The sequence below is a fragment of the Bactrocera latifrons genome, unplaced genomic scaffold, assembly GCF_001853355.1.
Source record: "Bactrocera latifrons isolate USDA-ARS-PBARC rearing strain unplaced genomic scaffold, ASM185335v1 scaffold_76, whole genome shotgun sequence".
Lineage (NCBI taxonomy): Eukaryota > Metazoa > Arthropoda > Insecta > Diptera > Tephritidae > Bactrocera > Bactrocera latifrons.
In genome coordinates this window covers 1,052,254-1,078,409 of record NW_017537445.1, presented here as the reverse complement: position 1 = coordinate 1,078,409, position 26,156 = coordinate 1,052,254, and the positions used below count along the sequence as shown (strand labels likewise).

General features: G+C 37.7%; 2 protein-coding genes across 4 annotated transcripts in view; both read right to left on the bottom strand.

Moving 5' to 3' along the window:
- Positions 1-26,156, bottom strand: part of LOC108976388 (F-box/LRR-repeat protein 16) — a 155,398-nt gene that overhangs the window by 116,166 nt on the left and 13,076 nt on the right. For all 3 annotated transcript variants that reach the window (XM_018945448.1, XM_018945449.1, XM_018945450.1), the window contains one exon: positions 13,140-15,082. In XM_018945448.1, the coding sequence (XP_018800993.1) occupies positions 13,140-14,462 (1,323 nt within the window). In that variant the 5' untranslated portion in view covers positions 14,463-15,082. The remainder of the gene's footprint in view (positions 1-13,139; positions 15,083-26,156) is intronic.
- On the bottom strand, positions 16,495-17,212 carry LOC108976382. Its single transcript, XM_018945442.1, has 2 exons — positions 17,087-17,212; positions 16,495-17,043 (listed from the first exon to the last, which is right to left on the bottom strand). The coding sequence occupies exons 1-2, from the start codon at positions 17,210-17,212 to the stop codon at positions 16,495-16,497; spliced, it is 675 nt and encodes a 224-aa protein (XP_018800987.1).

Below are 26,156 nucleotides of genomic sequence, written 5' to 3'. Positions count from 1 at the left end.
TTATTTTTAAAACAGCGTATTTGCTTTGTTTTTAGAAAATTTTGAAAAATGTTGGAGTGCCAGACAGTTTGGAAAATAAATTATTTTTCTTTATTGTTTTTATGTTTCTGTTTTTTACTTGTTGGACTTTTTTGAATTCCTGAAAGCTAAGTCATTTTACTTATGTGGTATGCAAATATAATATTAAAAACTGTTTTTTGTTTTTGAAAATTTGAACTGAAAGAAGAAGGAGAAGGAGAAAATAAGAATGAAAGTGAAATCGTGTTAATATTTAAATGTGGAATAACACTTTTTGTGTTTAGAGGTGTGGAAAACTTTCTAGGAAATAAATCGTTATCAAAGCAGTTTTCAAAGTGAACACATGGACATTTTTGGCCAAGATATACGTTTAATAATTCATCAATATTTATTTTATCGCCTTCAAAGCAATCCACACCAGATGTAATACACTTATTCCAACGATTTTACCAAACGTCGAAACACTTTTCATAAGCACGTTTCGGTTGGTCTTCAGCTGCTTTTGTTTAATCTCTTCGATCGACTGAAAACGGGTTCCATTATGATTATTGTTGACTTGTTTGCATGTCAAACTCATATACCCATGTCTCATCGGCAGTTGTAGTGCTATCCATGAATTTGAGATCAGAATTCGCACGATCAAACATGTCCAAAGAGATCTGAGACCTGGGAGAGTTACGGTACTCTTTTTTGCAAATAATCCCATATTATCAATAAAACTCATTCGAAGGGACTTGCGAAGGATCTCTTGTCATTTCTTTTACACTTGTCTGACAATTTTTAAGCACCATATTATTCACTTTTTTATATTTTTATAAATTAATGAGGCCGAAGGTCGTCCAGAAGGGCTCTTAACTGTCTTTGAAGGTTTTGTACCACTCCTAGGTTAGTGTTTTTGATAAAACTGAATCAATGAAAGCCTTCTTCAACATTCGCAACGATTCCGTACGCGATATTTGGTTAAATATACAAAATTTTAAACAAATTGCTTGTTCGGTATTTTTATCCATTGTAAAAATTGCAACACACTACTGAGGGGTACCGACTTAAGCGGCTGATATAAAGATACTGATTTGAGATAGTCCTACCAACTTAGCAAAATACAGTTTTTTGAAATATCATTTACCCGGAGAATTTAAATTACAATTTCCGGGAACTTTTCTTTTCACAATGTATACCACATTATCATATAGGTAGGCGAATTCAAAACGTATTTATTGATAATCCGCGAAAATTCTAATCACAAGTTCCGCTAAATGAATCTAGTAAAACTGTTTATAAGCAACATGGAACGTGATATTATTCTTCCATTGGATCGAACTTTCGGGCAGAAAAATAGTTTCTCGATACGTAATAACTTATTCAGGAAAAATTACAAAAATAACGGCTTTTTCAACAGCCGTTTGTTAACAAATCACTCATGAGTTGCGTCAAGCCATCATATTATTTTTGTTCAGTATTGCTTGACATTTCATCATCAAAAAACTTACACCTGAACAACGTTTACAAATCGTTCAACTTTAGGAAGTATTCGCAACACCTATCTTGAGACCCAGCAATTGGATAATATTCGACCGAATATATCTAAATAGTAGGAAACCTCGAATGGATCACTCTTTATAGCACAAAACATAAAACTACTTGATTAATTGAAAATTATTAGAAAATTAAATATACTATATGTACTTCAAGAATTTAAATCGTGGTGAATAATAGCCATTCTAATTTCCGTTCAGTTATGGAATCTTTTTCTAAAGGTATAAATATGAAATTCGAAAATTCGAAAAATTCGAATTGCTTTCTTTGTATCTGAAGTTTAATAAATATTGTCTAATATAGCATACACGACTCCGCAACTTTTCTTCTTGAAACGCTGTTTTCAGAGTCTGAGAGGAGTTGGTGTCTTCCAAACAGCTGGACCGATCAACTGGATACTTTCACATGACTTTCCTTAATGGTAGAAGGAATAAGAGTTTTCATAATAATTTCGTCTTTTAAGCCATTCTAAAGTGTAAAGTGTTTCACTAAAAATTGCTTGTTTTTATGGGAAACCGCCATTCGGCCAAATCGAAATTTTAATTAGTCCTTCGGTCATGACCTGTGTGCTGATATAATAAATGATATAATAATACTCTTTTTTGGTTTCTGGAATAAATATAATTTTAAAAAGAAAATTCTTTATAACCCCAGACACATTTTTTCCGCGCTCTTACTGAAGTTCAAAGGGGTTAAAATTTTTCAAAATTAATCACTGTTTATTAAAGTTTATTAAATATTTAACATTTACATTATTTTTATCTATTTATTAAATTAAGTACCGTTCTAAAACTAAGTTCACTAAAAAATGCACTTTTTCTAACTTTCATGTGGATATAATGCCCTTAAGCCAAACTGCTAAAAGTTCTCGCTGAACTTAAAATCATCATGAGCAAAAAATCAATAAAACAATTGCTTTTTTCCGGAGCGCGCAAAAATATTGAAATATCAGAGTAAAAGTTACAATCGTATGTTCCGAATCTTTGATGCCATCACGGAGCCATAGCAAATTCATAAACACAGCACGATATGCGAAACCGGGCTAACACAAAAGTGAGTGAGAAAAAGTGAAAAAACGTGGGATGCGGGGTTGTAAACTAAAAAGCATGCTACATTGCATGTGAGCAACGGCATACATGCCATTAGAAAACAAAATGACTACGTCATCTCGCCTGACGTTTCGCAATTTTACTTTGAATTTGAATTTTGCTGACTAGTGTTTTGGCAAAGTCTTTTCGACATTTTTTCGTGCATAATTTTTTAGTATTGTTTGAGCTGGCTATTGTTTTGCGACTTGACATCCCGAAGCGATGGATTTTTGAGCTCATTTATATTTTATGACAAATTCTTTATTAAATTTTAACAGTTATATTTTTAACTACAGCGTGGAGTACTTCCCCCACTCTCTTTTTATACTCTTGTCACATGTACAGAATATAATAATTTTGTTCACCTAACGGTTGTACGTATCGCCTAAACCCAAGCGAGATAGATATAGGGTTATATATATATAAATTATCAGGACAAAGAGACGAGTTGAAATCTGGCTGACTGTCTGTCGGTCGGTTCGTTCGCCCTTGCAAGCTGTTACTTGGGAAAAATTAAGATATTTTGACAAAACTTGGGCCGACAAGAGGCACCTGCGGCCGAAAAATTTTGAAAAAGCCTGTAATAAGTTTAATGTATATGTATATCTCCTAAACAACTGAAGCCACTACAACCGAATTTGCATTGTACGAATATTATAAGAATACTGCTGTGATAAAATTGAAAGTTGAATTTTGTCCGAAATACTTCCTTCAAAGTAATCCCCTTTTTTAGTAAGTGTTGGATAAAATCGGATCGATAGTACCCCAACTTCCATATACTACGTGTAATAATTTTTTCTATCAAATCTTATGCCGAATATGTCGGTCAGGGTAGGAGTTATATATTTTTGCGATATTTTTATTGAATTTTCAATTGTTCATAATTTTTTTTTTCTATGACTCATGCCCAGCTATTGACCGATGCTACAGCTGCTACTATGCCGGTTTCTTTCGACCAATTCAGCGATTTTCGATGACAATTTTCGACGACAGGAGTTCCGGAGCGTGGCGCATCTTCGACCACCTCTACACCAGAACGAAAACGTTGAAACCACCGTTGTGCGGTGGAAATGGAAACTGTATCGGGTCCATAAACTGCACAAATTTTATTAGCGGCTTGAGATGCATTTTTGCCGTTATCGTAGTAATACTGTAAAATATGCCGTATTTTCTCTTTATTTGCTCCATGTTTGTGACGCTATAACTCACGAACGACCTCAAAGAAACGACAATCAATCAAACGCCTGTTAGCGCGTGAAATGAGCTTTCCAAAAAGGTATAGCATGACCCGATGCGACGAATAAAACTAGAATTACGCGCTCTCAGCGCCAACTAGCGAAAATACCGCAAGACTTTTTTGACAACCTAATATATATAAAATTGCTTGGATTCCGATCTTCTGGTTGACGTTCTACACCTTAAGGTATTTTTTGTCAGAGTATGTAGCAACAGTTAGATTGCACCCGAACTTAGCCCTTCCTTACTTGTTTCTTTTTTTTTAGGTTTTATGCTTTAAAGGTGTTAGGAGAAGCATGAGAATACTTACTTTATCTCTTTCTTTTTAGCACCCCAGATGAGATTTAACCGAAAATGTTTTGCTCATTTGCTATTCTGCTCATACTTTAAGTGGAAAATCGATTTTACATTTTGACTGCTGTCAATTTTCTTTAGTTTTTGTTTTTCGCTTAAATTGTTATTCTCGTCTTTAACCTTGTCTTCCGGCGGTGAGTAAATGATTTCACGATATTTGCATAAATTACATTTTCCTTGCTTAAAAAAAATGATATAAATGCGTGTTTCTAATGAAATTGCGAAAGTCGAAGTTTCATTTTATTATCGAAATTAGATTTACATTTTCAAAATTGATGCAACGATTATAACGTTGATAAGTTGCGCGTATAATTGAATTTTTTCGCACGAGTTGAAAACAAGTAGAATCCAAAATGCAATATAAATTTGAGTAAAAACAAGAAAAAACACTAACTTTGTATGTATCAAAGTTATAAAAACCTTCTTATAGAAACTATGCATATGCGATACAGTTATGCAAACTTAAGCGGCCAACGCTTTACATCCACCTGAAAACGCAAGTTCTTTCTAACCACTATAAAGAGGGACGAAACCGCTGCTGGAGAGACAGCTATGTTACAAAATGATGTATTGAAAGATAACACCGTAACAAAAATTATCACTAAGTCTGTGAGAAACGTATACAATATACCCTAGAAAGTGTCCTTGGACTAAATACAAGTAAGAACAATGACATACCCATAATCACCTGATAATTTGAAGTAAACTCAGGTTAGGAACTACATATGTAGAAATGTTAAATAAATTTAAAAAAAGGAAAATAAAGTAAAATGAAGTAATCAGAGGAACTTCACTTGACTTGAGTGAGTGAAGTTCCATATGCCCATAAAAATTAATGTTTGTTGTTTGCAATTATCAGAGACTACTAACTTGTTTACATACTTATAATGGTTAGTAATCGGAAACTGTTCGGTATTACTTTGAGAGACATATGCATAAGGTTTAGTAAAAAGGAATCTATTAGTTTGGCATTAACTTGAACATTTTATTCATTGTAAGAATTAACCGAATTAGGGCAAATATTCAGCATTTTATTCGAAAACTTGTTGCCATTTTGAAGATAATTTCGTAAGGTCATTCTCATAAAAGTTCAGTTTGGCAAATAAACTGTGACAGTCTTTTTCACAAACTTATTTTACGGCTAATTATCCGCTAGCAAAATTATTCGTCATAAAAACAAATAGTTGGTAATAATTTGGTGCAGATCAGGATAATAATGACTCGCCAGAAGCTGGCGAAGTTTGATTTGGACATTATTATAGTACAATTGTCAAACGACTCTCTATTATTGGTCAAAGATGACATCAAAATTACCGTGAAATTGCAGAAGTATCGGCCGATTTATGGTTGAAAACCGTCGAAAATTGGGTTCAGCGTCTGTACTTCTGCAACGTGCCTCTGATGGAAGTGTAAAAGAAATGTAGTTCTGTCCACTGACTCCGAATTTCGGTAGTAATTTTGCATCATTGTTAGATCGTATGTGCTTTCATAATGAAACCTTATTGAAGAGAAATATCAAAAAAGCGGGGAAAAATATATGTCGTCCCTATCGGTCCACTTTTGTAGGGTCCCTATTGAAAACCCCGTTACAACAAAAAACGACGCCTAATTTTTTGTTACAATTTCAAAACCATAAACACTAATCACATTACTAAGCGCATGCCTTGTGTTTTTGCCTTTCACGAATAAAAACGATATAATTTGGCGAATTTTCTCTTTGCTAGTGTCGATCCTTGCAGAATAATTCTTATCAACATGATGTCGACAGTACGAGTTTTCGAGAGAATGGTTTTGAGAAAGATTTATGGTCTTTGCGCATTGTCCACAGCGAATATCGAGATATATAAGATACACGACGACCGTGACATAGTTGAGCGAATTAAAAGACAGCGCCTACGCTGGCTAGGTTATGTCGTCCGAATGGATGAATACACTCCTGCTCTGAGAGTATTCGACGCATTACTCGTCGGAGGAAGCAGATGAAGAGGAAGACCTTTACTCCGTTGGAAAGACCAGGTGGAGCAGGACCTGGCTTCGCTTGGGATCTCCAATTGGCACCACCTTTCGAAAAGAAGAAACGACTCGCTCTGTTGTTAACTCGGTTATAACCGCGTAAGCGGTGCCTACGCTAATAAAGAAAAAGAAGCAGAGTCGAACTTTGACGCGTACTCAACTAATACTGAGTAAATTAATTACAAGATCGTTTGCAACATTGTTTTTTTTTTTTATTATAAAATCTTATATTTCTAATGCCGAATATTACACTAATATAACCTGAGATACAAATTACGGAAGTTATCCAAAAGAAATATATTGGATTTATGCTTCCTAGATTACATCCATTATACTCGTACTCGTTTACTAGTGTAAGACTAGGATCTTTCGCGAGGAAATTATGTATTAAGAGACCCAAAGTAGGGCAAAAGATAAAATTTTCTCAGATTTGTCCTTAAAACTGGACTAAATGTACTTTTTATCTTTTATTACATTCTAAGATAAAGCCAGAATGCAAACAGATGTCAACCTACGCTAGCTTGATTGAAATATTAACAAAATTTGGAAAATTATTAACTCTTTACAGTACAATTTAACAATTGAATGTTAGGAATAAGTTGGAGTATATTTTAGACGCTCAGAAGAACAGAAGAAACTTCATTACCTTTAACTGTCTCGTTTTAAGTTGAGGAACGTTTTAAAACCCGTTAATGTTACCTATTACACTTAAAAAATAATCTAAGCTCAGTTCGGCACACACAAGCCGCTCAAATTGTCAACTTATATATACTTAGCAAGTTCCGCACACATTTCGACTTAATCACTCTTATCTACTGTATAAATAAGTATTTCACAAACAGATATGAAGCGCTGGCATTGGCCTCAGAGAAGCGTAGACATGCTTCCGTGACAAACTAACAGTGCGCACAAAATATATATACATATGTATATGTATAGGTATACAAATACGCATGTATATAAAGTAAATTGTCATATAGCATATGTAGGTGTGGCTAGTTACGTTGCCCTTGTCGACGCCTCGGTTCAAAGAGCAATAAATGGAACGCATTTACTTGTGATGTAACGTGTAGTTATGTGCGGGAGTCGGTGTTTGAGCTTTTGTCATAGCGCGTTGTCATATTTATGCTGCAGGCAAAGCGCGCAATCAAGCAATTTGTCAAACAACTAGTCGGCGTGCTAAATTACACTAAGTCACACATGTACGATTGTGTAAAGGAATGCGCTAACACATTGACAGATGATGTGCGCTTAAATGAAGGCCATCTATCAGTAAACATGTGCTCTATTGCTTTTGTGCTTGAAAAGCATACAAAAACAACCGCTATTCGCGCATCTGTTTACAGTGTCTCAAATGTCAAATGCACTCATACTCACATATATTACAAATACTAGTGTATGTGTCAGAGCTGCTTGTCAAATATCCCGTCAATTAGATAATTATTGACGCAGTTAGTTGGCAATTCTATTGTTTGTTGACGTCGGAAGGTTGGCAATGTAACGTCAAGCGGAATGAAGAGCAATGAATTTATAATTCCAGATTACCGCGTGCGTAAATACTCATAACGGTATGAAATTCGCAGATTTTGGAAGCTTTTGATACTGCTGTTACACACAAATATTTAAGATTTGGTTGGAGAAGTAAAAAATCGCATTCTTATTTCCATTGAACAAAATGCGCTCATGTTTCGAATTATCTAATCTCTATTGTTTTACTCCATTCCATATCTTGAATTTTCCCGCGATTTGAAGCGAGTATAGACAATTCATTCATGATCTTCAAATCATATAGATAATGAAGAAGAAATTATAATTTTAATTAGAGAACACGCTTATGTCTATATATATTATATATGTCAAAATAAAGTATGGTTATAGCTGATAGAAGTTACTTCGACCAAACAAATGGGTAGTTAGGTAGAGTGGATGTCTGACGATGCACTTAGGTGGCCTAAAGTGAAACTACCGGCGCCAAAATGACGCTCACTCCATTACGTCCTCTCTGAACCACCCTGTGTTGCTGATTAAGTTCATAAATACAAAAAAAATTATTTGTGGAAGCCCGAGAGAGGTCTTAAAGAAACCCTCAGCCAATAGTTGCGATTTTCTCCTGCACAAAGCCTTGCATTTGCATGATATTTTATAATCTCTTCTGCTGACATTGCAGCCAATTAGAAAGTGATCTGTTTGCACTCCTATACCAAACAAATAAACTAAAGTATTCTCTTTTCGATTTTTCTGTTACGTCCGATATGATTTATGTTTTTGCAAATAAAGGCGTAGTCATTGGTACATAAGAAAAGTTTAAATTATCGAATTTGTATGGAACCAAAAACTACAAGATCAATTATAAATTTTCCCATCAGACTTTTTTCACCAAGTCAAGATTCTTAGTCCATTTAAGAACGATAATCACTGAGGCTTAGTACACGATGTCAAATTGAACTAGACGGTTCAGATATCAAATGGCTGGACCCTATAATAATTTAAATACCAATTTTTAAATGAGATGAAGACTTCTACACCACAGCATTCTATTTCGACGGGAAAAAAATAATAATCTGATATAAAATGTCTGGACTTTGGATTAGAACTGCCCTCAAAAATAAGCCGGAACCGACAAAAACGAAAATTCACCTAAGACACTGAATGCCATACGACCTGAGTTTTATAGCAAATATATGAGATATTGTCTTAATAGTATGCTTGTACTGGCTTAGAATAATAATCTAGAAGCAGTTTACTGACCACGATTGTTTCAAATCATATTTAAAAATAATAAAAGCAATGCTAAATGTGAAATAGGAAAAGATTTTTCGTTCCTTCATTGAAGAGAAGGAAATATTCGAGAATATCTTTTGGTATTTGGAAAATATTTTTGAACAGACTTAAGGGTTGAAAAACTTATGGTAAAGAATAATGTGAAGATTTGAAAAAGCCACAAATAATAAATATGTATATTATCATAGAAAACTGCTTCCTATAAAGTCTAAACAAATTTAACTTAGGAACTTCGTGCTAATTTTCTGGTGTGAGTAAAAATTAAAAGAAAACAGAATTGGTATTTCATATTCAAAAATTTTTGCCACAACTTTCTTGAGAACAAAGACAACCTTTAAATTTCTGATAATTCTAAACCGAAGTTTTAAATCTCTAAATTGATAGTTGTAGCATCTAACTATTCAATTACGACGTATTATTTGTCCCATGTAGCTGTCCATCAAATATTTTCAATTATAGAACTTTGATGACCATGCTTAAGCAAGGTTTATGACTAAAACCGCACAATTAACCATTGGTGGAAAAATACCGCGAAAACAATACTAAACATGAACCCATACAGCACAGCAAAAATGCTCATAAACAAAAAAAAAAACAACACACTATATTAGTTATGTACGTTTATAGTGCACGCTCCTTGAAATCGCAAATTGGCAACAACAAAACTATGCCATCGCACTACTAAACAACTTTTGCAGAACAACTTTTGATGGCGACCGGAAATGCTGGCCTTCGCATGTACAAAATCGAGTATACACGATTATTGTTGCTGAACTCTGTTGTGCCGCTGCCATTTTTCTAAGCCGTTTCCGCCGCTTTTGTGGTTACACAGCAACGCTTTTTCTAGGCTTCTTAGTTACTGTTATTATTATTGCAGTGATTGTGGGTAGGAGCCAATGCTGGTTTCCGGTCTGTTCAAGTTTCATATTTTTTTGTTGTTTCGTTTGAAATTTTAATGCTTATTGTTGTAAAATGCGGCAGTAACTATATGCGTGTAAGGACAAATATATAATTGTATGCAAGGGTGAGCCAAAACAAAATAATATCGAATTTATGGGTTAAAACGAACTAATGTTGACTGTACGAAAATGTGTTCACATTAGATCCCACACAATTTCTCAATCTCTCAAACAAGGCTCATGTTAATTGCTCGAGATATATTTAAAAAAACTTCGATAGCGATGCTTCACCTCTATGACTTCGGGATAGCTGATGAATCGTGGATTTACGCGTACGCTCCCAAGAGAACAGATCAGTGTATGGGTATTTGAATATGAGCCGAATCAAACAAACCTTGTTCGCGCACGAAATATTTCCAAGGTAATAATTGCCTGTCTTTTAGAAGCAATGCATATGTGGCAACTATACAACCAGAAAAACGCAGAACAACGAATTCAGAGTGATACATAACAATTTGTTTGTCACACCTGCTAATTGACGGATCCAGTATAAAGGCCCTTGGATCCATGCTTCCAAATAGCGATCACATCGCCTCAATAGCACATAGCAGTATATTGGAATTTATAAAATACTGGGACGACGTGAGTCGTTGTGACTTAGGAAAGGGCACAATATACCTGGGATTGCGGTGCAAATCTCATTTATTTATCTATCTAACTATCTTTCAAGAAATCAGGTAAACCAACACTCGTCACCACAACAATTCGAGCTTTCACACATCAACTGAAACAGCTGCATTTCGAGAATATTTTGAAACACAAAAAATAGTTTTTCGTATATTAATATTTGTTTTTGTTCTCTAATCGTGAATTATAAAAGACAACCCTCGTAAAGACACAGTGCTAAATACTCAAATATTTACAAACTAGCTTGTTTCGGACGTTCGTCCTTGTGGGCTGACACACTCATCTATATATATATCCATAACTACATGCATAGCTACACAGCTTTTGTTAATGATGTGTTGGTCGACCGCAGGACCTCGCGACCAAAGCAGCGCATGACAAGCCGCCAAGCATGTTGACCCATTAAATTATGCACCAACAGGCTATAAAACACATAGCATATGTAGATATAGATATATTCATAGCCTGCATCCGCACTTATTGGTACACAAGCACTCATTATCGCGCGTATGTATGTGTGCGCCTGTTCGCCTTTAGCGAAATATTTCAAGTTGACGCCATATACTTGAACAGACGGCTGTGGCCATGCAGGCAAACAATAAGTGAGTAATTATGTACTTAACTGTACTTATGTATGTGTGTATATAGGCAAACGAGTGCTTATTAGGGTATTTTTATGTGTTTATGTAACATAGCTTCGCGTCTGTGCGCATAAAAGGTCAAAGCACTGCGAAAGCAGCAGCGTTGAGGTGAAAGCTCACGGAATTGCGCGATATTATCCGATATTCTGGCCAACTCAGTTTAATTTTCAAAGCACTCAAGGATATGTTTGTTAACAAAAAACTGTAAAATAAACAAAATGTTCGGCATTGCCACCAACTTTACGTAACTTTTTTTTTAAGGATTTGAAACCTAGCACAAAAAATATTCCAAACATAAAATCAGATTGGTGAAAGCTTTTTTTTTTATTCCACCGATCTTAATGATGCTGATGGTCCAATTGTTTCTTAATAATTCTAATTTTTAATCTAATCATTTCTGAAGTTAATAGTTAGTGTTGATGTAAAGCAAGTCACTTACGATAATGTCAAGCCAAAACGGTCGCGGTGGAATCGAAGTGACCCCGGGCAACGGTGCCAATCCAAAATTAAGGATCTGGAAAACTTTGCCGTATGAGGTGCTGCGCGAAGGTCAAACTTTTAGAATGGGCTTATACGTCAGAAGCGGCTATCCAGACCCTCAGGAACTTTGTTGAGAAGTTCTTATGCATCCACCTTAAAGCCTGGATGTGAGCCGTGCGATACCAAGCTCCTGAGCTACAGAGCTGAACAGAGAAAGCAAAATTGTCTACAAGAACGTACAACTGCTCGCGTACGCAGATGATATTGATATCATTTGCCTCAACGGTGCTATTAATTCAGCTTTCACCAGATTGGACAGATTGACAAAACATCTCCTGTCATAAAACAAACAGTCCTCGCATTCACGACTTGGCTCCCGCGTCACTGTTGACAATCATAACTTCGATATCTTAGATAATTTCGCCTCTTCTGTAACCAGAATTAACATCAAAAACTCGACAAACAAAGACTAAATTCTACAAGTCTCTATGTATATATGGATGATAACAACGTCTGCTTAGTCATGAGATTTATGGCCCCTTGCGCACTGGCAACGGCGAATACCACAGCCATTGACATACTTCAGCAATTTAAGAGTCGGATAGGCTGGCTAGGTCATGTCGTCCGAATGGATGAAAGCACCCAGCTCTGAGGGTATTCGACGCAGTACCGGCCGGGGCAAATATAGGAAGAGAAGGACCTCTACCCCGTTGAGAAGAGGGAGGAGAAGGACCTGGCTACATTCGGATTCTCCAACTCGACGATAACCGCGTTAGCGATGTTTACTTTCACAAAGAAGAAGAAGAACTTAAACCACGATATGCTTGCATGTCCATTTGTGATCTAGCATTAACCGCGGCTCAGAAAGACCAGAGAGCTCAAAGGAAGTAGTCCCAGTTGAAGAGGTTTGATGGGAAACTAATAATATTCTTGTTTTTAAAGTTTTCTGGCAGGAAAGGAAAGAGAGAAAGGGACCTCTTTCTCATCGACTGTTTAAATTTTGACTGTTTAACCTTCAGTGGAGTATGGTTGAAATCTCTAAAATGCCAGACCTATTCTCATTCGCTTCAATACATTTGTTATATGCTTAAAACGATTTTTTAACTATTTAAGGGATATAACTGTAACTTATAGCTCGGGTATTTAACTCAAAAAAAATACTAAACTATGCATATTGATCGAAAACATGGGCGGCACGATCATTCTCTAGTCTTAAATATGTACCAGCTTCATTGGCTGTAAAAATTCCATAATATTTTAAGACTCCATCTCTCTTTTAATAAGACTAATGATATGAGTTTTGCCAACAAACATTTTCTAGAGATATCGTCCTGGAGAGAAATGTCAATATGTAATACTGAGTTTATTAAACTGAAGATTTTTTAAAACTCCTTTCTAACACTCACCTGCAGATGATCCAACAATGCCTCTAGTCCACGATCGCTGATCGATGAACAGCGTAAGCTCAAAGAATGTATATGTTTGGATGCCAGTGGGAATGAGTGTACTACATCGAGTGCATCCTCATCCGAGGCGCCGACCAACGCGAGCGCGTGAAAACCACGACGTATCAACGAATTATACAGTTTTACACGATCACAGCTTGGTATTTGACGTAGCTCGCGACACTGTAAGGTCGGCAAAAGACCCGACCAATAACGCGGGCTGCGGTAAAGTATGTCGCGCCATTTCATGCACACCTGCGCTAACGTGCGACGTTCGTACGAGGAAAAGTAAAGTAAAAAACGATTCAAAAAACGATCGTCAAGCAACAACGCCTCAATGCTAGTAATCGGAGGCGGGTATTTGTGTAATATCAGCGCAGACTGTGTAACGGCAGCAGCCAGTTGTGAAACGTTTGAAGCGCTGCCCGCCGTGCCCGACGGCAAGACGGCCGCAACACCGCCGCCCACACCCCCACTCGCGTACGGATGATGTAGATGTGGATTGGGTAGATGCTTGCGCAATTGCAACGGTGTACCGCCGCTCACCGATTGATTGGCAACCGATTTTTGTGCTGCCACCAAACCCATGGTATTGAATTGCGGCTGACCGGGTATGGTGATATTCATTTGCTTGGCAATCGAGTTGACTGTGGGCGCTGGTGGTGCACCCAGAGGATGACCAAGCACCGGCGGTGTGCCGCCCAACATGTTGGAATTGGAATTCACCAGCGTCGAACTGGCAATCTGTGACTGTAATGGATGTTGCGACGGTGTTGGCGGTGTTGGTGCTGGCGGCTGCGAATGTTGATGCGGATGTGACGGCGGCTGTTGTGCTTGTGGTGCTGTCTGTTGTTGTTGCAATAACTGCATATTATTACCAGCACCGATAAGCACTGTATGTGGTAGTGTGGGACTAGCGGGTGTCGACAAACTGCCTGTGGGTGTATGTGTACCGCTATTAGTGCCGCTGCCACCGCGTGTTGGTTTGTCTGGTGTGACAGCTGGATTGCTGTTGTTTGCACTGTTATTCGCACCGCTGTTGTTGCTATTGTTACTGTTGTTATTGCTATTTCCACCGCCACAAAGTGCGTTTGTGACGCGTTCCATTACTGAGGTCTTGCCGCTACTGCCACCCGATGAAGTAGCGGATTGTGTTGAGGAGGACGTGGACGAATTGGAGCCGCTGCCATGATGATGCTTCGAACGCAGCCCGAGGCCGTTAATGCGTTTCGAGAGTTCAGCGGACGCACGTTCGACCACGCCCTGCGCCGATATCGAGGACATGGTATGCTGGAATAAATGCACTTTGAGGCGCGCGTTTTACCGACCACGGAGGGAGTAGACCACAATTCGTTTGTATACTTTTTCTTTGTGGGAATATGTCTGGATCCAACTAAAATTAATCAGCTAAATCGCGAAGTTTTCTGGTGGCGCAATGCGCACTCATTCACATTCACGGACCCTCTTATAGTTTAAGCTTTGGTATCCACTTGATCCACTACTAATATATATTTTCGAGCATCTTTGTGTAGCACAGCGCTTACGCTTGACCGTTAGTATATATGTACAATAGTTTTAATACTTTCTAAATGCTCAACCGTAATCCAAATTCACACATATTCTAACGCATGGCACGTGTGCTCATTGTTATCTTTGTAATCTCAACAAATTGCATGCAACACGGCTTTTTCGAACTCTCTTTTGCCACAAACTTACTGTGTTCTATTCATGTTACACACGTTCAATGCATTTCTTTAGCAATTTGCGAAAGTTTCGCTTCACTCTTGTTCATTAGTTACCGTAACCTTTTTCCGAATTCGTAAAACCCGTTTTACAAGCAGCAGGATGTCGCTTCTATTGTGCTTCCACGTGCAGCGCTTTCGCATCCAATTTGTTTAAGTGTCCTTGAAATAAACAAAAAAAAAAAAAACGAAATAAGTACAAAAGAGTTCATGAAATTTTCTTGCAAACTTTAAAGAAAGCACATAAGTTGGGCATAAGTGTGTTAGTATTATATAAAGTTAGAGAAAGTTACTCTATTTTGCTTCGAAATAAAAAKTACAGTTACGACAAGAAACATCTTCAGCAATATTGCAGTTGCAGCTTGCACGTCATTTAAGTGGGAAAAGCAAATGGAGAGAAAGTCTATTTTTAGTAAGGATAAGACTGTAGAGGAAATTTAAATTAGAAAAGGTCGCCAATAAGTATATTTATGTCAATATATATTGCAGGATTAAATACCACCCACGCAAAGAAACGATATTGTCTCGTAGATCACTAACTATGATCTCACAACTAATTTGAGGATGCTTAACCTCACTTTTCAAGTATCCAAAATATTTATCGATCAGACATTTTGCTTGCCCGCTCACAGCATAATACAATAATAGGAATCCTATTTCATTATTATCGAATCTGGTCTTAATGCAGGCTTCTTTTATATAAGTTGAAGGGTCCCACACAAACTCAATGTAAGCTGTCAAATATTCAGATCTGAACCAAGCCTTTATATTACCCAAAATGTTATGACATATGAGAGCTATTTGTGTTTTTTGTAGCAATATGGTAAAGCTGGTTTTGTGAAGAAACATGAAATCAACAATTGTTTCTTGAAGTAAAATTAAAGTAATTACAAAATTCAAATTGTATAAATCTGTTATGTCTAGATCTTTCCTACAACGAAGGTAAATTAAACACATTTTGGTTTCAAATATTTCGCGCATATATTCTAGTCAGTTGCCGACCAATTGGTAGCGCTTGGAACGATGTCTCAAACACAAGACAATTTGAGGGCACGTTCAAAATGCATCTAATTTTGCTCTAAAATTGAACCTTAAGATTTTTAGAATTGGATGGAAGTTATACTTATTATACATATTCAATATAGAATATAGAATAGAATATAAGATTTGAGGTAATGCACCGCGACCTAGGGTCTATTTCGTCCTCTCCTATATCACATGACCTCCCAGAGCCCCAGCAGCCTGAATAGTTCTAGGAGTTTGCCGGGCGCTAGTGAGGTGATGTGATCCCTGCTGATGTAAGCTTAATCCAGGGCCTTAAACCTTTTTCCACAGATTGCTGAGCAATCCAGGATTGGGTGTGCTGGTGTTTCCTGTTCCAGGTCGCAGAATCGGCAGTTAGCACAGGAGACAATGCCCATGTTGGACAGGTGCTTCCTGAGCTTACAATGCCCTGTGTAGATTGYGACGAGGAGGCGGAATTTTTCACGGGGGAGGTGAATTAGTTCTCTAAATCTGTTGAGGTTGTATCCTCCTAGAAGCAGCTTGGTGTGGCGCATACTTGCTGCCTGTCGTCAGTGCCGTTCTCTCTCCACTCTCTCCTCCGTGCGGAGCAGCTCTTTGAGAGTGTGGGGTCCTACCGCTATGTATGGCTCCGGTCCCAACATCTTTGACACTGCTGCAGAGCGGGCCAGTTCGTCGGCCTTCTCATTACCTTCTACTCCCTTGTGCCCTGGTACCCATATTAGATGCACCCGATTACACAAAGACAGGCGGTTTAGCCGTTCTACGCATTCCTCGACTAGAAGCGATTTGGTCTCGTAGGATGAGATCGCTTTTAGTGCCGCTTGACTATCACTGAGAATAGCTATACGCTGGTTATGATAGTTGCGGCTGAGGTTGACTTCAGCACACTGACTGATGGCAAAARCTTCAGCCTGGAAGATACTTGGGAAGCTGCCCATAGGTATGGACAGCTTGGTACGCGGTCCCGCRATACCTGCCCCAATACCTTCCGGTGTTTTTGAGCCATCAGTGTACCACTGAATGGTGCTGTCTTCCAGCAACCTTTCCAGCGCGGAATTACTCCACACCGTCTTGCTGCCTAGAGTGACTTTGAAATTCTTCTTGAAGTTTATTTTCGTCCATTTGTCTAGAGGACATTACCTTTCCTCTTCCACAGCCTTCTGCTGACATTAGCAGCATGATGTGCTTTGCTGCTAGCTTGATCACCTGATGCAGCAGTGTGAGCTCTAGCATGACTTCCAGTGCCTCCGTGGGACATGTGCTCATTGACCCTGAAGCACAGACACATGCAAGTCTTTGCAGCTGCTTTGATAGCCCAGGCAGCCGCTCCTTAGATGACAATAGGCCTTACTATCATGGTATACAGCGATCTAATGATACTTGGCTTGCATCCCCATGATCTGCCGGCCAGGCGTATTCAATATAACTACAAATTCAAATTTAAGATGTCTGTCTAAGAAAGGGATATGGAAGTATTTACCGAAGGCCTGTTTTGATTCGAATGGTAGGTAAAAGCCCATCTAAAGTAGAAGGAAAATTTTTGTGAGATACATCACATTCCACTCTTCATGGAACATATTCCAGATAATGCTTATATTATAATACGAAAATAAGGATGTTGGTCTGTTTGTGTTTAAGTCACACTTAAATAACTGTATTTCAAGTCACGTTGTCTTTGCAGATTTTTTATTATATTAATAAAATGAAATCTCAACGTATAGCTAAACGTATATGGACATAAAGTTTCCAGTCATCCGCGACATACAGACGTGTTGCAAACAGTTATGAATTGAAAATTAGCAACACAACAACACAAAATAAGCTTCCTAACCGTGACGGCAGATTATTTGAGGAGTGGAAAACCTTGGACCAGCGCAAGGACAAATTCACACTAATAAGTATGCGTAATGAAGGAACTGCGCGGGGAAGACAAGCAATTTTATTGTGCTGCTCGGAAAATAAAAGTAACAGCTGCAAAAAGTAATTGCGATTTATAAAAAATGCGACACAAAGAAATAGGAAAAATAAATAGAAAGGAGAGAGAGGTGAACGGCAAGTGGTGAGAGGTGAGCGATTGTTAATGATAGCAGAGAGGTGAGAGATGAACGAAAAATTATGTTTATAGCACAACTTTTATTAAGGCAGTGATATTGTAGAAAATTCCCAACTGCCTGGCATATGGAAAATGCTTACAGTAGGAGCAAATAATATATGTATATAATGATTTGAATTGTTTCATATTTTCTTCCAGCTCATTACACCAGCAATTATTCACCGTGACATGGCACGGCTAGGACGTTAAAGTCGCCAGTCATCAATAAAGCGTGCGAGACTGCCGTCCAAGGCGCTGCCACACTCCTAGGGCAGTTGGTTAGTGTTTCCGTTCCATTTATTTTTTATTTTACTTTCCACGGCTTTTCTATTCTTTTCTTTCCTTTAATTTTTTTACTATTTCGTTTTCTTTCCTCTACGCACAGAACAACCGCACTGTGTAGGCTCACTCCTTTCTTAATTATGCCTCACATTGCTGCGCTCATGACTGTTAATTAGCGCGACGCGTTGGCAATTCCTGCTGCAACTAAGGAATGAAAGTAATAAACTTTAACGGAAATTACAGAAAGTGGCAATTACTGACTGTGCCCTGGCTGTTTGTTGCCTAAGTTGTAAGCATAAAACAGAAAAATCTCCTTTTCTCATAAAATAGAAAAAAGTGCACACAATTCTGCAAGATTTTAAGCAATAACTGATTGTGGCAGCAATTAGTGTCAGTTAGTGCCAAAGCATGCACATTTGTTGTAATTATTTAGTAAGATTGCTAAGTTTTTGACCGAGTGATTAAGTTTGTTGGGCAAAATAAATTAAATGATAAGTGAAATATTGAAAAGCGAATAGTTGAAAAGCAAACTTTTGCTATACCTGGCTTGAGGTGGACCATTTCATTAATTGTGCAACCGAGTGAATTGGCGAAATTTATTATTGTTAGCAAGAACCATTTGTTGGTGGAATTAAGAAAGTAAAAGAGAAAAGTCAATTATTGGCTAATAAATGCTACATACCACAAGTCTTTCATAAGTTCTCTTCTCTTTATCGGAGTATGTTTGAAGATAACAATGGGTAACAAAAACTTAAGAAAATTTTTTGATTATTTCTTGGAACAAGAAAAAACATTAACGATGGCTGAACCGGACTCATTTCTTATTGTTACAATAGTATAAAAAGGTATACTAATGTCTGTTTTGAATGAAAGCTACTGCTATAGTGTCCCGCTAATATGTGCGATGATTGTTGCGTTGCTTCGGGTCTTATTCTATGCTAAATTTCGTAGAGATCATATCAAAATCAAATAAAAAAGTTTTCCATTCAAGAACTTGATTTTTAGCGGTTCCAGCAAATAGGTAGCCTCTTGAAAATTATGCAAAATTTAAAATCGATTTCTCAAAAACTGAGGAACAAGTACGGGTATGTACAGAACGACAAACTGACGGACATGCTTAATTGGACTCAGCTTGTTAAGTTGAATATGTATATGTATATACTTTATGGTATATCTGCGTTTTCCTTTGGGTGTTGTAACCTTGAGGAAAACCCCTGGTTACGGTATAGGGGTCCGATGAAAGAGGACGTGGATTCACTTGTAACTTGTTTTTTATAATAATATAAAAAGTTATAAAAAATATTTTAAACAAACCAAAAACAGTGTGGGATATCAATGAAATTCTTTACTCCTGTGAAAGTATATTTGTTGCCATTATGTATGGAACACGATTTCTTTTGAATTTAGACTCTGAACCCAATTTTCGGCGGTTTTAAAGTATAAATCGGCCGATACTGCTGTAATTTTACATTCGATATTCGTACGGAGTTCATCAATTGTCGCTGGTTTGTAAGCATAGACCATAGACTTGACGTGTCCTCACATGAAATACTAAAGACGTCAAATCGCACGACCCAGGCGACCATTTGACTGGGCTATTTCGTGAGATAACACATTCACCAAACTTGGCTTTCAATAAAGCGAGTGTGCTATTCGCTATGAGGCTTGTTTCGCCTCACATCATATATTGTCCTGGCATCATACATTGTCCAAGTCCATATCATTTAATTTGGGCCAAAAATTTTCGGTTATCATTGAACGGTCACGATTCCCATTCACAGTAACGTGCCGCTCTTGATCATCACGGAAGAAGTACGCGCGAGAAGCAATTGTGACTAATGGAGAACGTATGATTGTCCTTTCAGAGGAATAGATAATTTCATTGATATCCCAAACCGTTTTTGTTTCGTTTAAAAAAACGTTTGTAGCACTCTTATTGAAAAATTCACTCTTAAAATTGTGGCCACTGACTCCGAGTTTCGCTAGTAAATTTTAATAATTTCGACTAGTTGTGCGGTCGTATATCTTTCCATGATGAAATGACAAATCTTACTGAAGAGAAATGTTAAAGAGACGGGAAAAACTTTGGCGTCTTTTGATGGTCCCATTAATCTACTTTTGTAGCATTTCTATTGAAAATCCCGTTATATGCCCGAGACCAAGGAGCAGTCTAAATAGTTAATGTCACCTTTCCAATCAGCTCTAAAAAGGCGAAGACTGTCGTATCTAGTGGAAAGATTATAACCACCGTCTTCTGTGACTTACCAGGTGCGGTCTACATGGACTAAATGTAGATAATTAAAACGCTTGCGGGTTACTTATTATTATGCTCGAAATGTTGTCCTAACCGCCGACATTTTTTATTTGATACATTTATGTATTTTTTTTAGTAGCTTCACTTAACAAATTTGATTAAAGCCAAACTATTGGAGATTTTGATGAGTTTTTATATGTTTTATTTTATATAAATAAAAAACATGCGTCATTCTCGTAAAATTTCCGAATATTCTAGTTTTTGGCGTCAAAGCATGCTCCACAGCCCTATTTGCTGAGCATAGCGGAACGCGTATTTGCTAAAAACAAAGAAAAACCGCCTCGAGTGCATGACGAAACCACTTCATTTAGGCTTCAACGCAAATAACAGACATTCATCATTTTAATTGCCCGGGCAAAGCACAAACGCCATATCCTCTCCACTGACCAGCCGCAATATTGGCTGACGCATAGCAGTGAAATTTTAAGAGCTACAAAACTAAAAGCAACAAAAACAACAGCAGACGTACTTATAAAAACCAACAACGACGCTGAATAGCCTTTTCACTCTACGAAATTTTACCACTACATACATATGTACATATATGTATAAATTGCCATACATATACATAAATGCGGCGTTTCCTTTTGACTGCTTTTCATCGACGCCAAGTTAAAAGCTGAAAGTCACATACACATTACTATTCGCAAGCGCAAATAAACAACCAAGTGCGGAAAACTAAATAAATAGTAGTGTTTCGTAAAGTTCGTTGCCCGATGCCGAATGTACAACGTGTGGTATGAGCAACCTCAAAAGCAAAAGCGTTGGGCCAACGCAAAGCAGTGGTGTTTGCGAGTCTGCTGCATAGGGCCACTTAACCAAATTGGTATATTATCATCAGTCGACAATCTCAACTAAATACAAACTGACAGACGAAGAAAGCGCGGAAGATAACTGTAGCAAATACTCGCGAGCGAGCGCGTTTGCTGCGTTGTAAAGGGAAATGGAAAGGAGGAGAGGTGGCTGCAAAGGTATGCGACCGCATAAGCGTTGAGTTATTAAGTCTTTTATGAAGCGATGTAAGAGGAAATGCGTGATAAAGCAGATAAAAGATAAAAAAAAACGAAATAAATTGACAAAAGTTTGAGGAAATGCTATGAGATAATAACTAATAATAATTTTTGTTCAAGTAAGCGCTACCTTACGGCAATATCCAAAGCGCAGCCTTACATACTTTCGCACACTTATACACACAGATGTAACAATTATGTTTTCAGAATGGTCGCTTTAGTTTTCACATAGTTACACTCTATTGTGCCGGTGAGTCCATCGATTGTGTTAAGCTGAATTTCCAGAAATACCGAAGCATGAACATATTCACAGTGTTTTCTTGAGCAACTTATCCAAACCTCCTAGTTCTCAGATGAACTCGCTTCGAGTCCCTCCTTTTCCCCGTAACTATTGTATCATGCGTTAAACTTGCAGGTCTATGAAAGACTACGGTTAAGGTCTTATCTAGAATGGTCTTGAGAGATTCTCGGGTGAATCAGGTATAATTATTCAGTTATGACTAAGAACTCAACAGAATTGGTTAATTTCGCTGTCGATCAAACCTTGTTCCTCGTCTACGCTGGGATCGCTATACGAAAACAATGGGATTAATTTCTAAGCTTAAATTCAAATTCTGTGATGTAACCGCTTTTTGACGGAGCTTTTTAACGTTTTTATGCTATAAGGCGTCACACGAGCATCAAGTAGCGATAGCGGTCCACTTCTAACTTAGGATATTTAGTACACTTCAACCAACGCTTATACAGGTATAAACGGGTTACGGACTTTGTAACTGGTGATTTTTTTGTACATTCGGCATCAGTCAAGATGTTGGCTAAGCTAACCGTTGAGTCAAATGTATATATATATATTTTTATACTCTCACAACAAMGTTGCAAAAGAGAGTATTATAGTTTTGTGGTGGTTGTTTGTAAGTCCTAAAACTAAAAGAGTCAGATATAGGGTTATACATACCAAAGTGATCAGGGTGACGAGTAGAGTTGAAATCCGGATGTCTGTCTGTCCGTCTGTCCGTGCAAGCTGTAACTTGAGTAAAAATYGAGATATCATGATGAAACTTGGTACACATATTTCCTGGCTCCATAAGAAGGTTAAGTTCGAAGATGAGCGAAAGCGGCCCACTGCCACGCCCACAAAATGGCGGAAACCGAAAGCCTATAAAATGTCATAACTAAGCCGTAAATAAAGATATTAAAATGAAATTTGGCACAGAGGATCGCGCTATGGAGGGGCATATTTGGACGTTATTTTTTTGGAAAAGTGGGCATGGCCCCGGCCCCTACTAACTTTTTTGTACATATCTCGAAAACTACTATAGCTATGTCAACCAAACTGTATAGAGTCGTTCCTTTTCGGCATTTCCATATACAGTTCAATAATGGAAGAAATCGGATAATAACCACGCCCACCTCCCATACAAAAGTTATGTTGAAAATCACTAAAAGTGCGTTAACCGACTAACAAAAAACGTCAGAAACACTAAATTTTACGGAAGAAATGTCAGAAGGAAGCTTTTTTTAAAAATTGAAAATGGGCGTGGCGTCGCCCACTTATGGACCAAAAACCATATCTCAGGAAGTACTCAATTAAATTTCAATGAAATTCGGTACATAATATCTTCTTAACACCCTGATGACATATACCAAATATGGGTGAAATCGGTTTACAACCACGCCCGAAATCTTGATTATGACTTTATCATGCGAGAGTATAAAATGTTCGGTGACACCCGAACTTAGCCCTTCCTTACTTGTTTTTAATAATAATACCCAACGATTACCCTCCTCCCGCCTAATCGACGCGAGCAGCGCAATACGCCAATGAGCGAAATTAGCCGAGTGATAATAGGCAAGGGAGTTTTAAGCGTTGCAATCTTAAGCTGCTCAGCTACAGAAACAAACATTTTAAAAGCCAGAATTAAGAATTAGTATAAAGTAAGTTATTATTTTTAAATGTTACTTGCTAAATGTAGATTAAATAATATTTTTAATAATAAAGAGTGAGCCTGTTAGATCAAATGTGCTGAAATAAAAATTGAAATCGTGACAAATACGGCGGAATGTAAAAAATGTTTTTGAACGGACCTTAACTTCTCCGAATTTACTTGACAACTAGGGTTCCATATCACAAAAGCATACTCTAATATATTCCTCACCAAAGAAGTAAAACGATTTTTTGTGGTAAGTTTCTCTAGATTCTTTAGACCAACATTTGACAAAACTAAGAGCGCCCTTAGCTTTGGAAGATGTATGAAGATTAAAATTAAGTTTGGGGTTCATAGTTACTCCCAGATCAACAAAACTGCATACTTGTGCCAGCTAAAGTGTACGAGCATGTTTAATCACAACAACAGAAGGTGCCTCGACTATAAACCTAGAAAATAAAGCAAAATTTCGAAAAGCAATCGCCATGATGTGGACAGTTAACAGCAAATGATAAGCCACTGCAAAGTTTGCGCAACCATCTCGTGCGACTCGCCTGCAATCCCTGCCCACCTATGCGAGACACGCTCGCATTCAGCACGAGTATTATGTACTCAATCACTTTTTCATCTTGTTTGTTTAATAGCTGAAGTTGGCCCATACTGTTACCTTAACTACCGGCTTTCAATTCTGAATTGGCTGAACAAATGAAATGTTGAATGGTTGATTGTGCGAACTGTATTGACAAGTCTCTATGAAATTACAGGGAACATTTTTTGCTGTATCAAACACTAAAGCACAGCGACAATTTTCCCAGAATTTCTTTGTTGTTAAACAATTTCTGGTTTATCGCCACCTACATCAATAGCTGATTGGGAATGCTACCGAAATCAATAGCAATGTCGGTCGTGTGGTGATTTGGGTTTTTATTATTCAGGAGCGTAGAATGTTATGCCATAGTTATCAATAGTTGGTATTGCTGATTAAGAGACATCCTAATAAAAGGATTTCCTATGCAGATAAATATTTATTTGCTATATATTTTAGAATAAGTTAGTTGATTTCGGGAATTCCAAATCATAATGGCGGCTCTCCTTCGCTTCACTATGAGTTCACTTCGTCGGAGAGATGCACTTAGTATTTGTACATCAGTAGTGAGATAACCGTTCATCTTTTACAAGAATATACGCCATGAGATGAAAGCTTATACATAGCCCTAGCTCTTGATCTAAAACAGGATTGCCAAAACAGTAACTCAGATTATCGTCAGTAACTTAAGCTCAGAAAACACGACTGAGACACAATTTATACTTCAAAGGAGAAAAATGTCTGCCGATAGTTTATAAATTCAACAATATATTTTTGACGTGGCTCCGTAAGTTCGTGGGACATCCATACTTTACATGACTATTCTCTTGCAAGAGTTAGGCAATTGGCAAGGGTCGAAGACGGGGAAGGACTTTCAGCTGATGACAAAAGTTGTATCTTAAAAATTCTTCCATTAAATATATAAGAGTTAGGGGAAGCATTTAACCGATGTTATTCATCTGTGGCATCACGTCATAATACCTCATAGATTGATGGATATTTTCGCCAAACAGACGTTCACTTTGAACGTGAGATTGCATACGTTAAATACACTTTGCGTACAAAGATTCATAAGGTGAAAAAATCATATGGAATGTATGCCCATCTGCACCATTTATGTACATATAAGTTTATCTATATCACGGTTAATTTAGATTATTCTTCTTTATTGGCGTAGACACCGCTTTCGCGGTTACAGCCGAGTTTACAACAGCCCGCCAGTCGTTCTTCCTTTGTGCTGTTTGGCGCCAATAGGAGATTTCGAATGTAGCCAGGTTCATCTCCAACTGCTCATTCCAATGGAGTGAAGGTATGTCTCTTACTCTGCTTGGGCTGTAGAAGTGTTCCCTCCATAAGTTTAGGATCTTCTTGGCATCAGTCAATAGATTATTTCTGGGGGTTCTACAAGAGTATGCTCCAGTCTTAAAACCATCTGTTAGTCGCGAATCTATTCGTAAATTTTTCGAGCATTACCAATGTCAACCAGCTTGTCAAGGTCTGTGTACTCGCGCATTTTGACCTTTCCGTTTTTGTCTGCAAATACGTCTCGCTTCTCTCTTTAACTCTCGGTATTTATCCCATCGACGGTAACGTTATAATGTAGGCAGTCCATTTTCTCTCCACTGCGACACAGCACTCCTCATTGCACCAGCTGTTTTTTTGTTTTCTTTCCGAAAACCAAAGGTTTCGTTTGCAATTGTACATAAGGAGCTTGAAATGTCGTCCCAAAGTGCCTTTATGAATCGTTAGGTAAACAAAATTATTATACTCCGTAGCAACATGTATGAACACGTTCGGTAGCGAAACTTCAAAATAATTTAACGATTTGTAAAGACAACCCTCAAACAATAAAAATATTCAAACAGCCGCTAACGTAAACAAGTAAGGAAGGGCTAAGTTCGGGTATCACCGAACATTTTATACTCTCGCATGATAAAGTGATAATCGAGATTTCAGGCGTGGTTGTGAACCGATTTCACCCATATTTGGTACATGTCATCA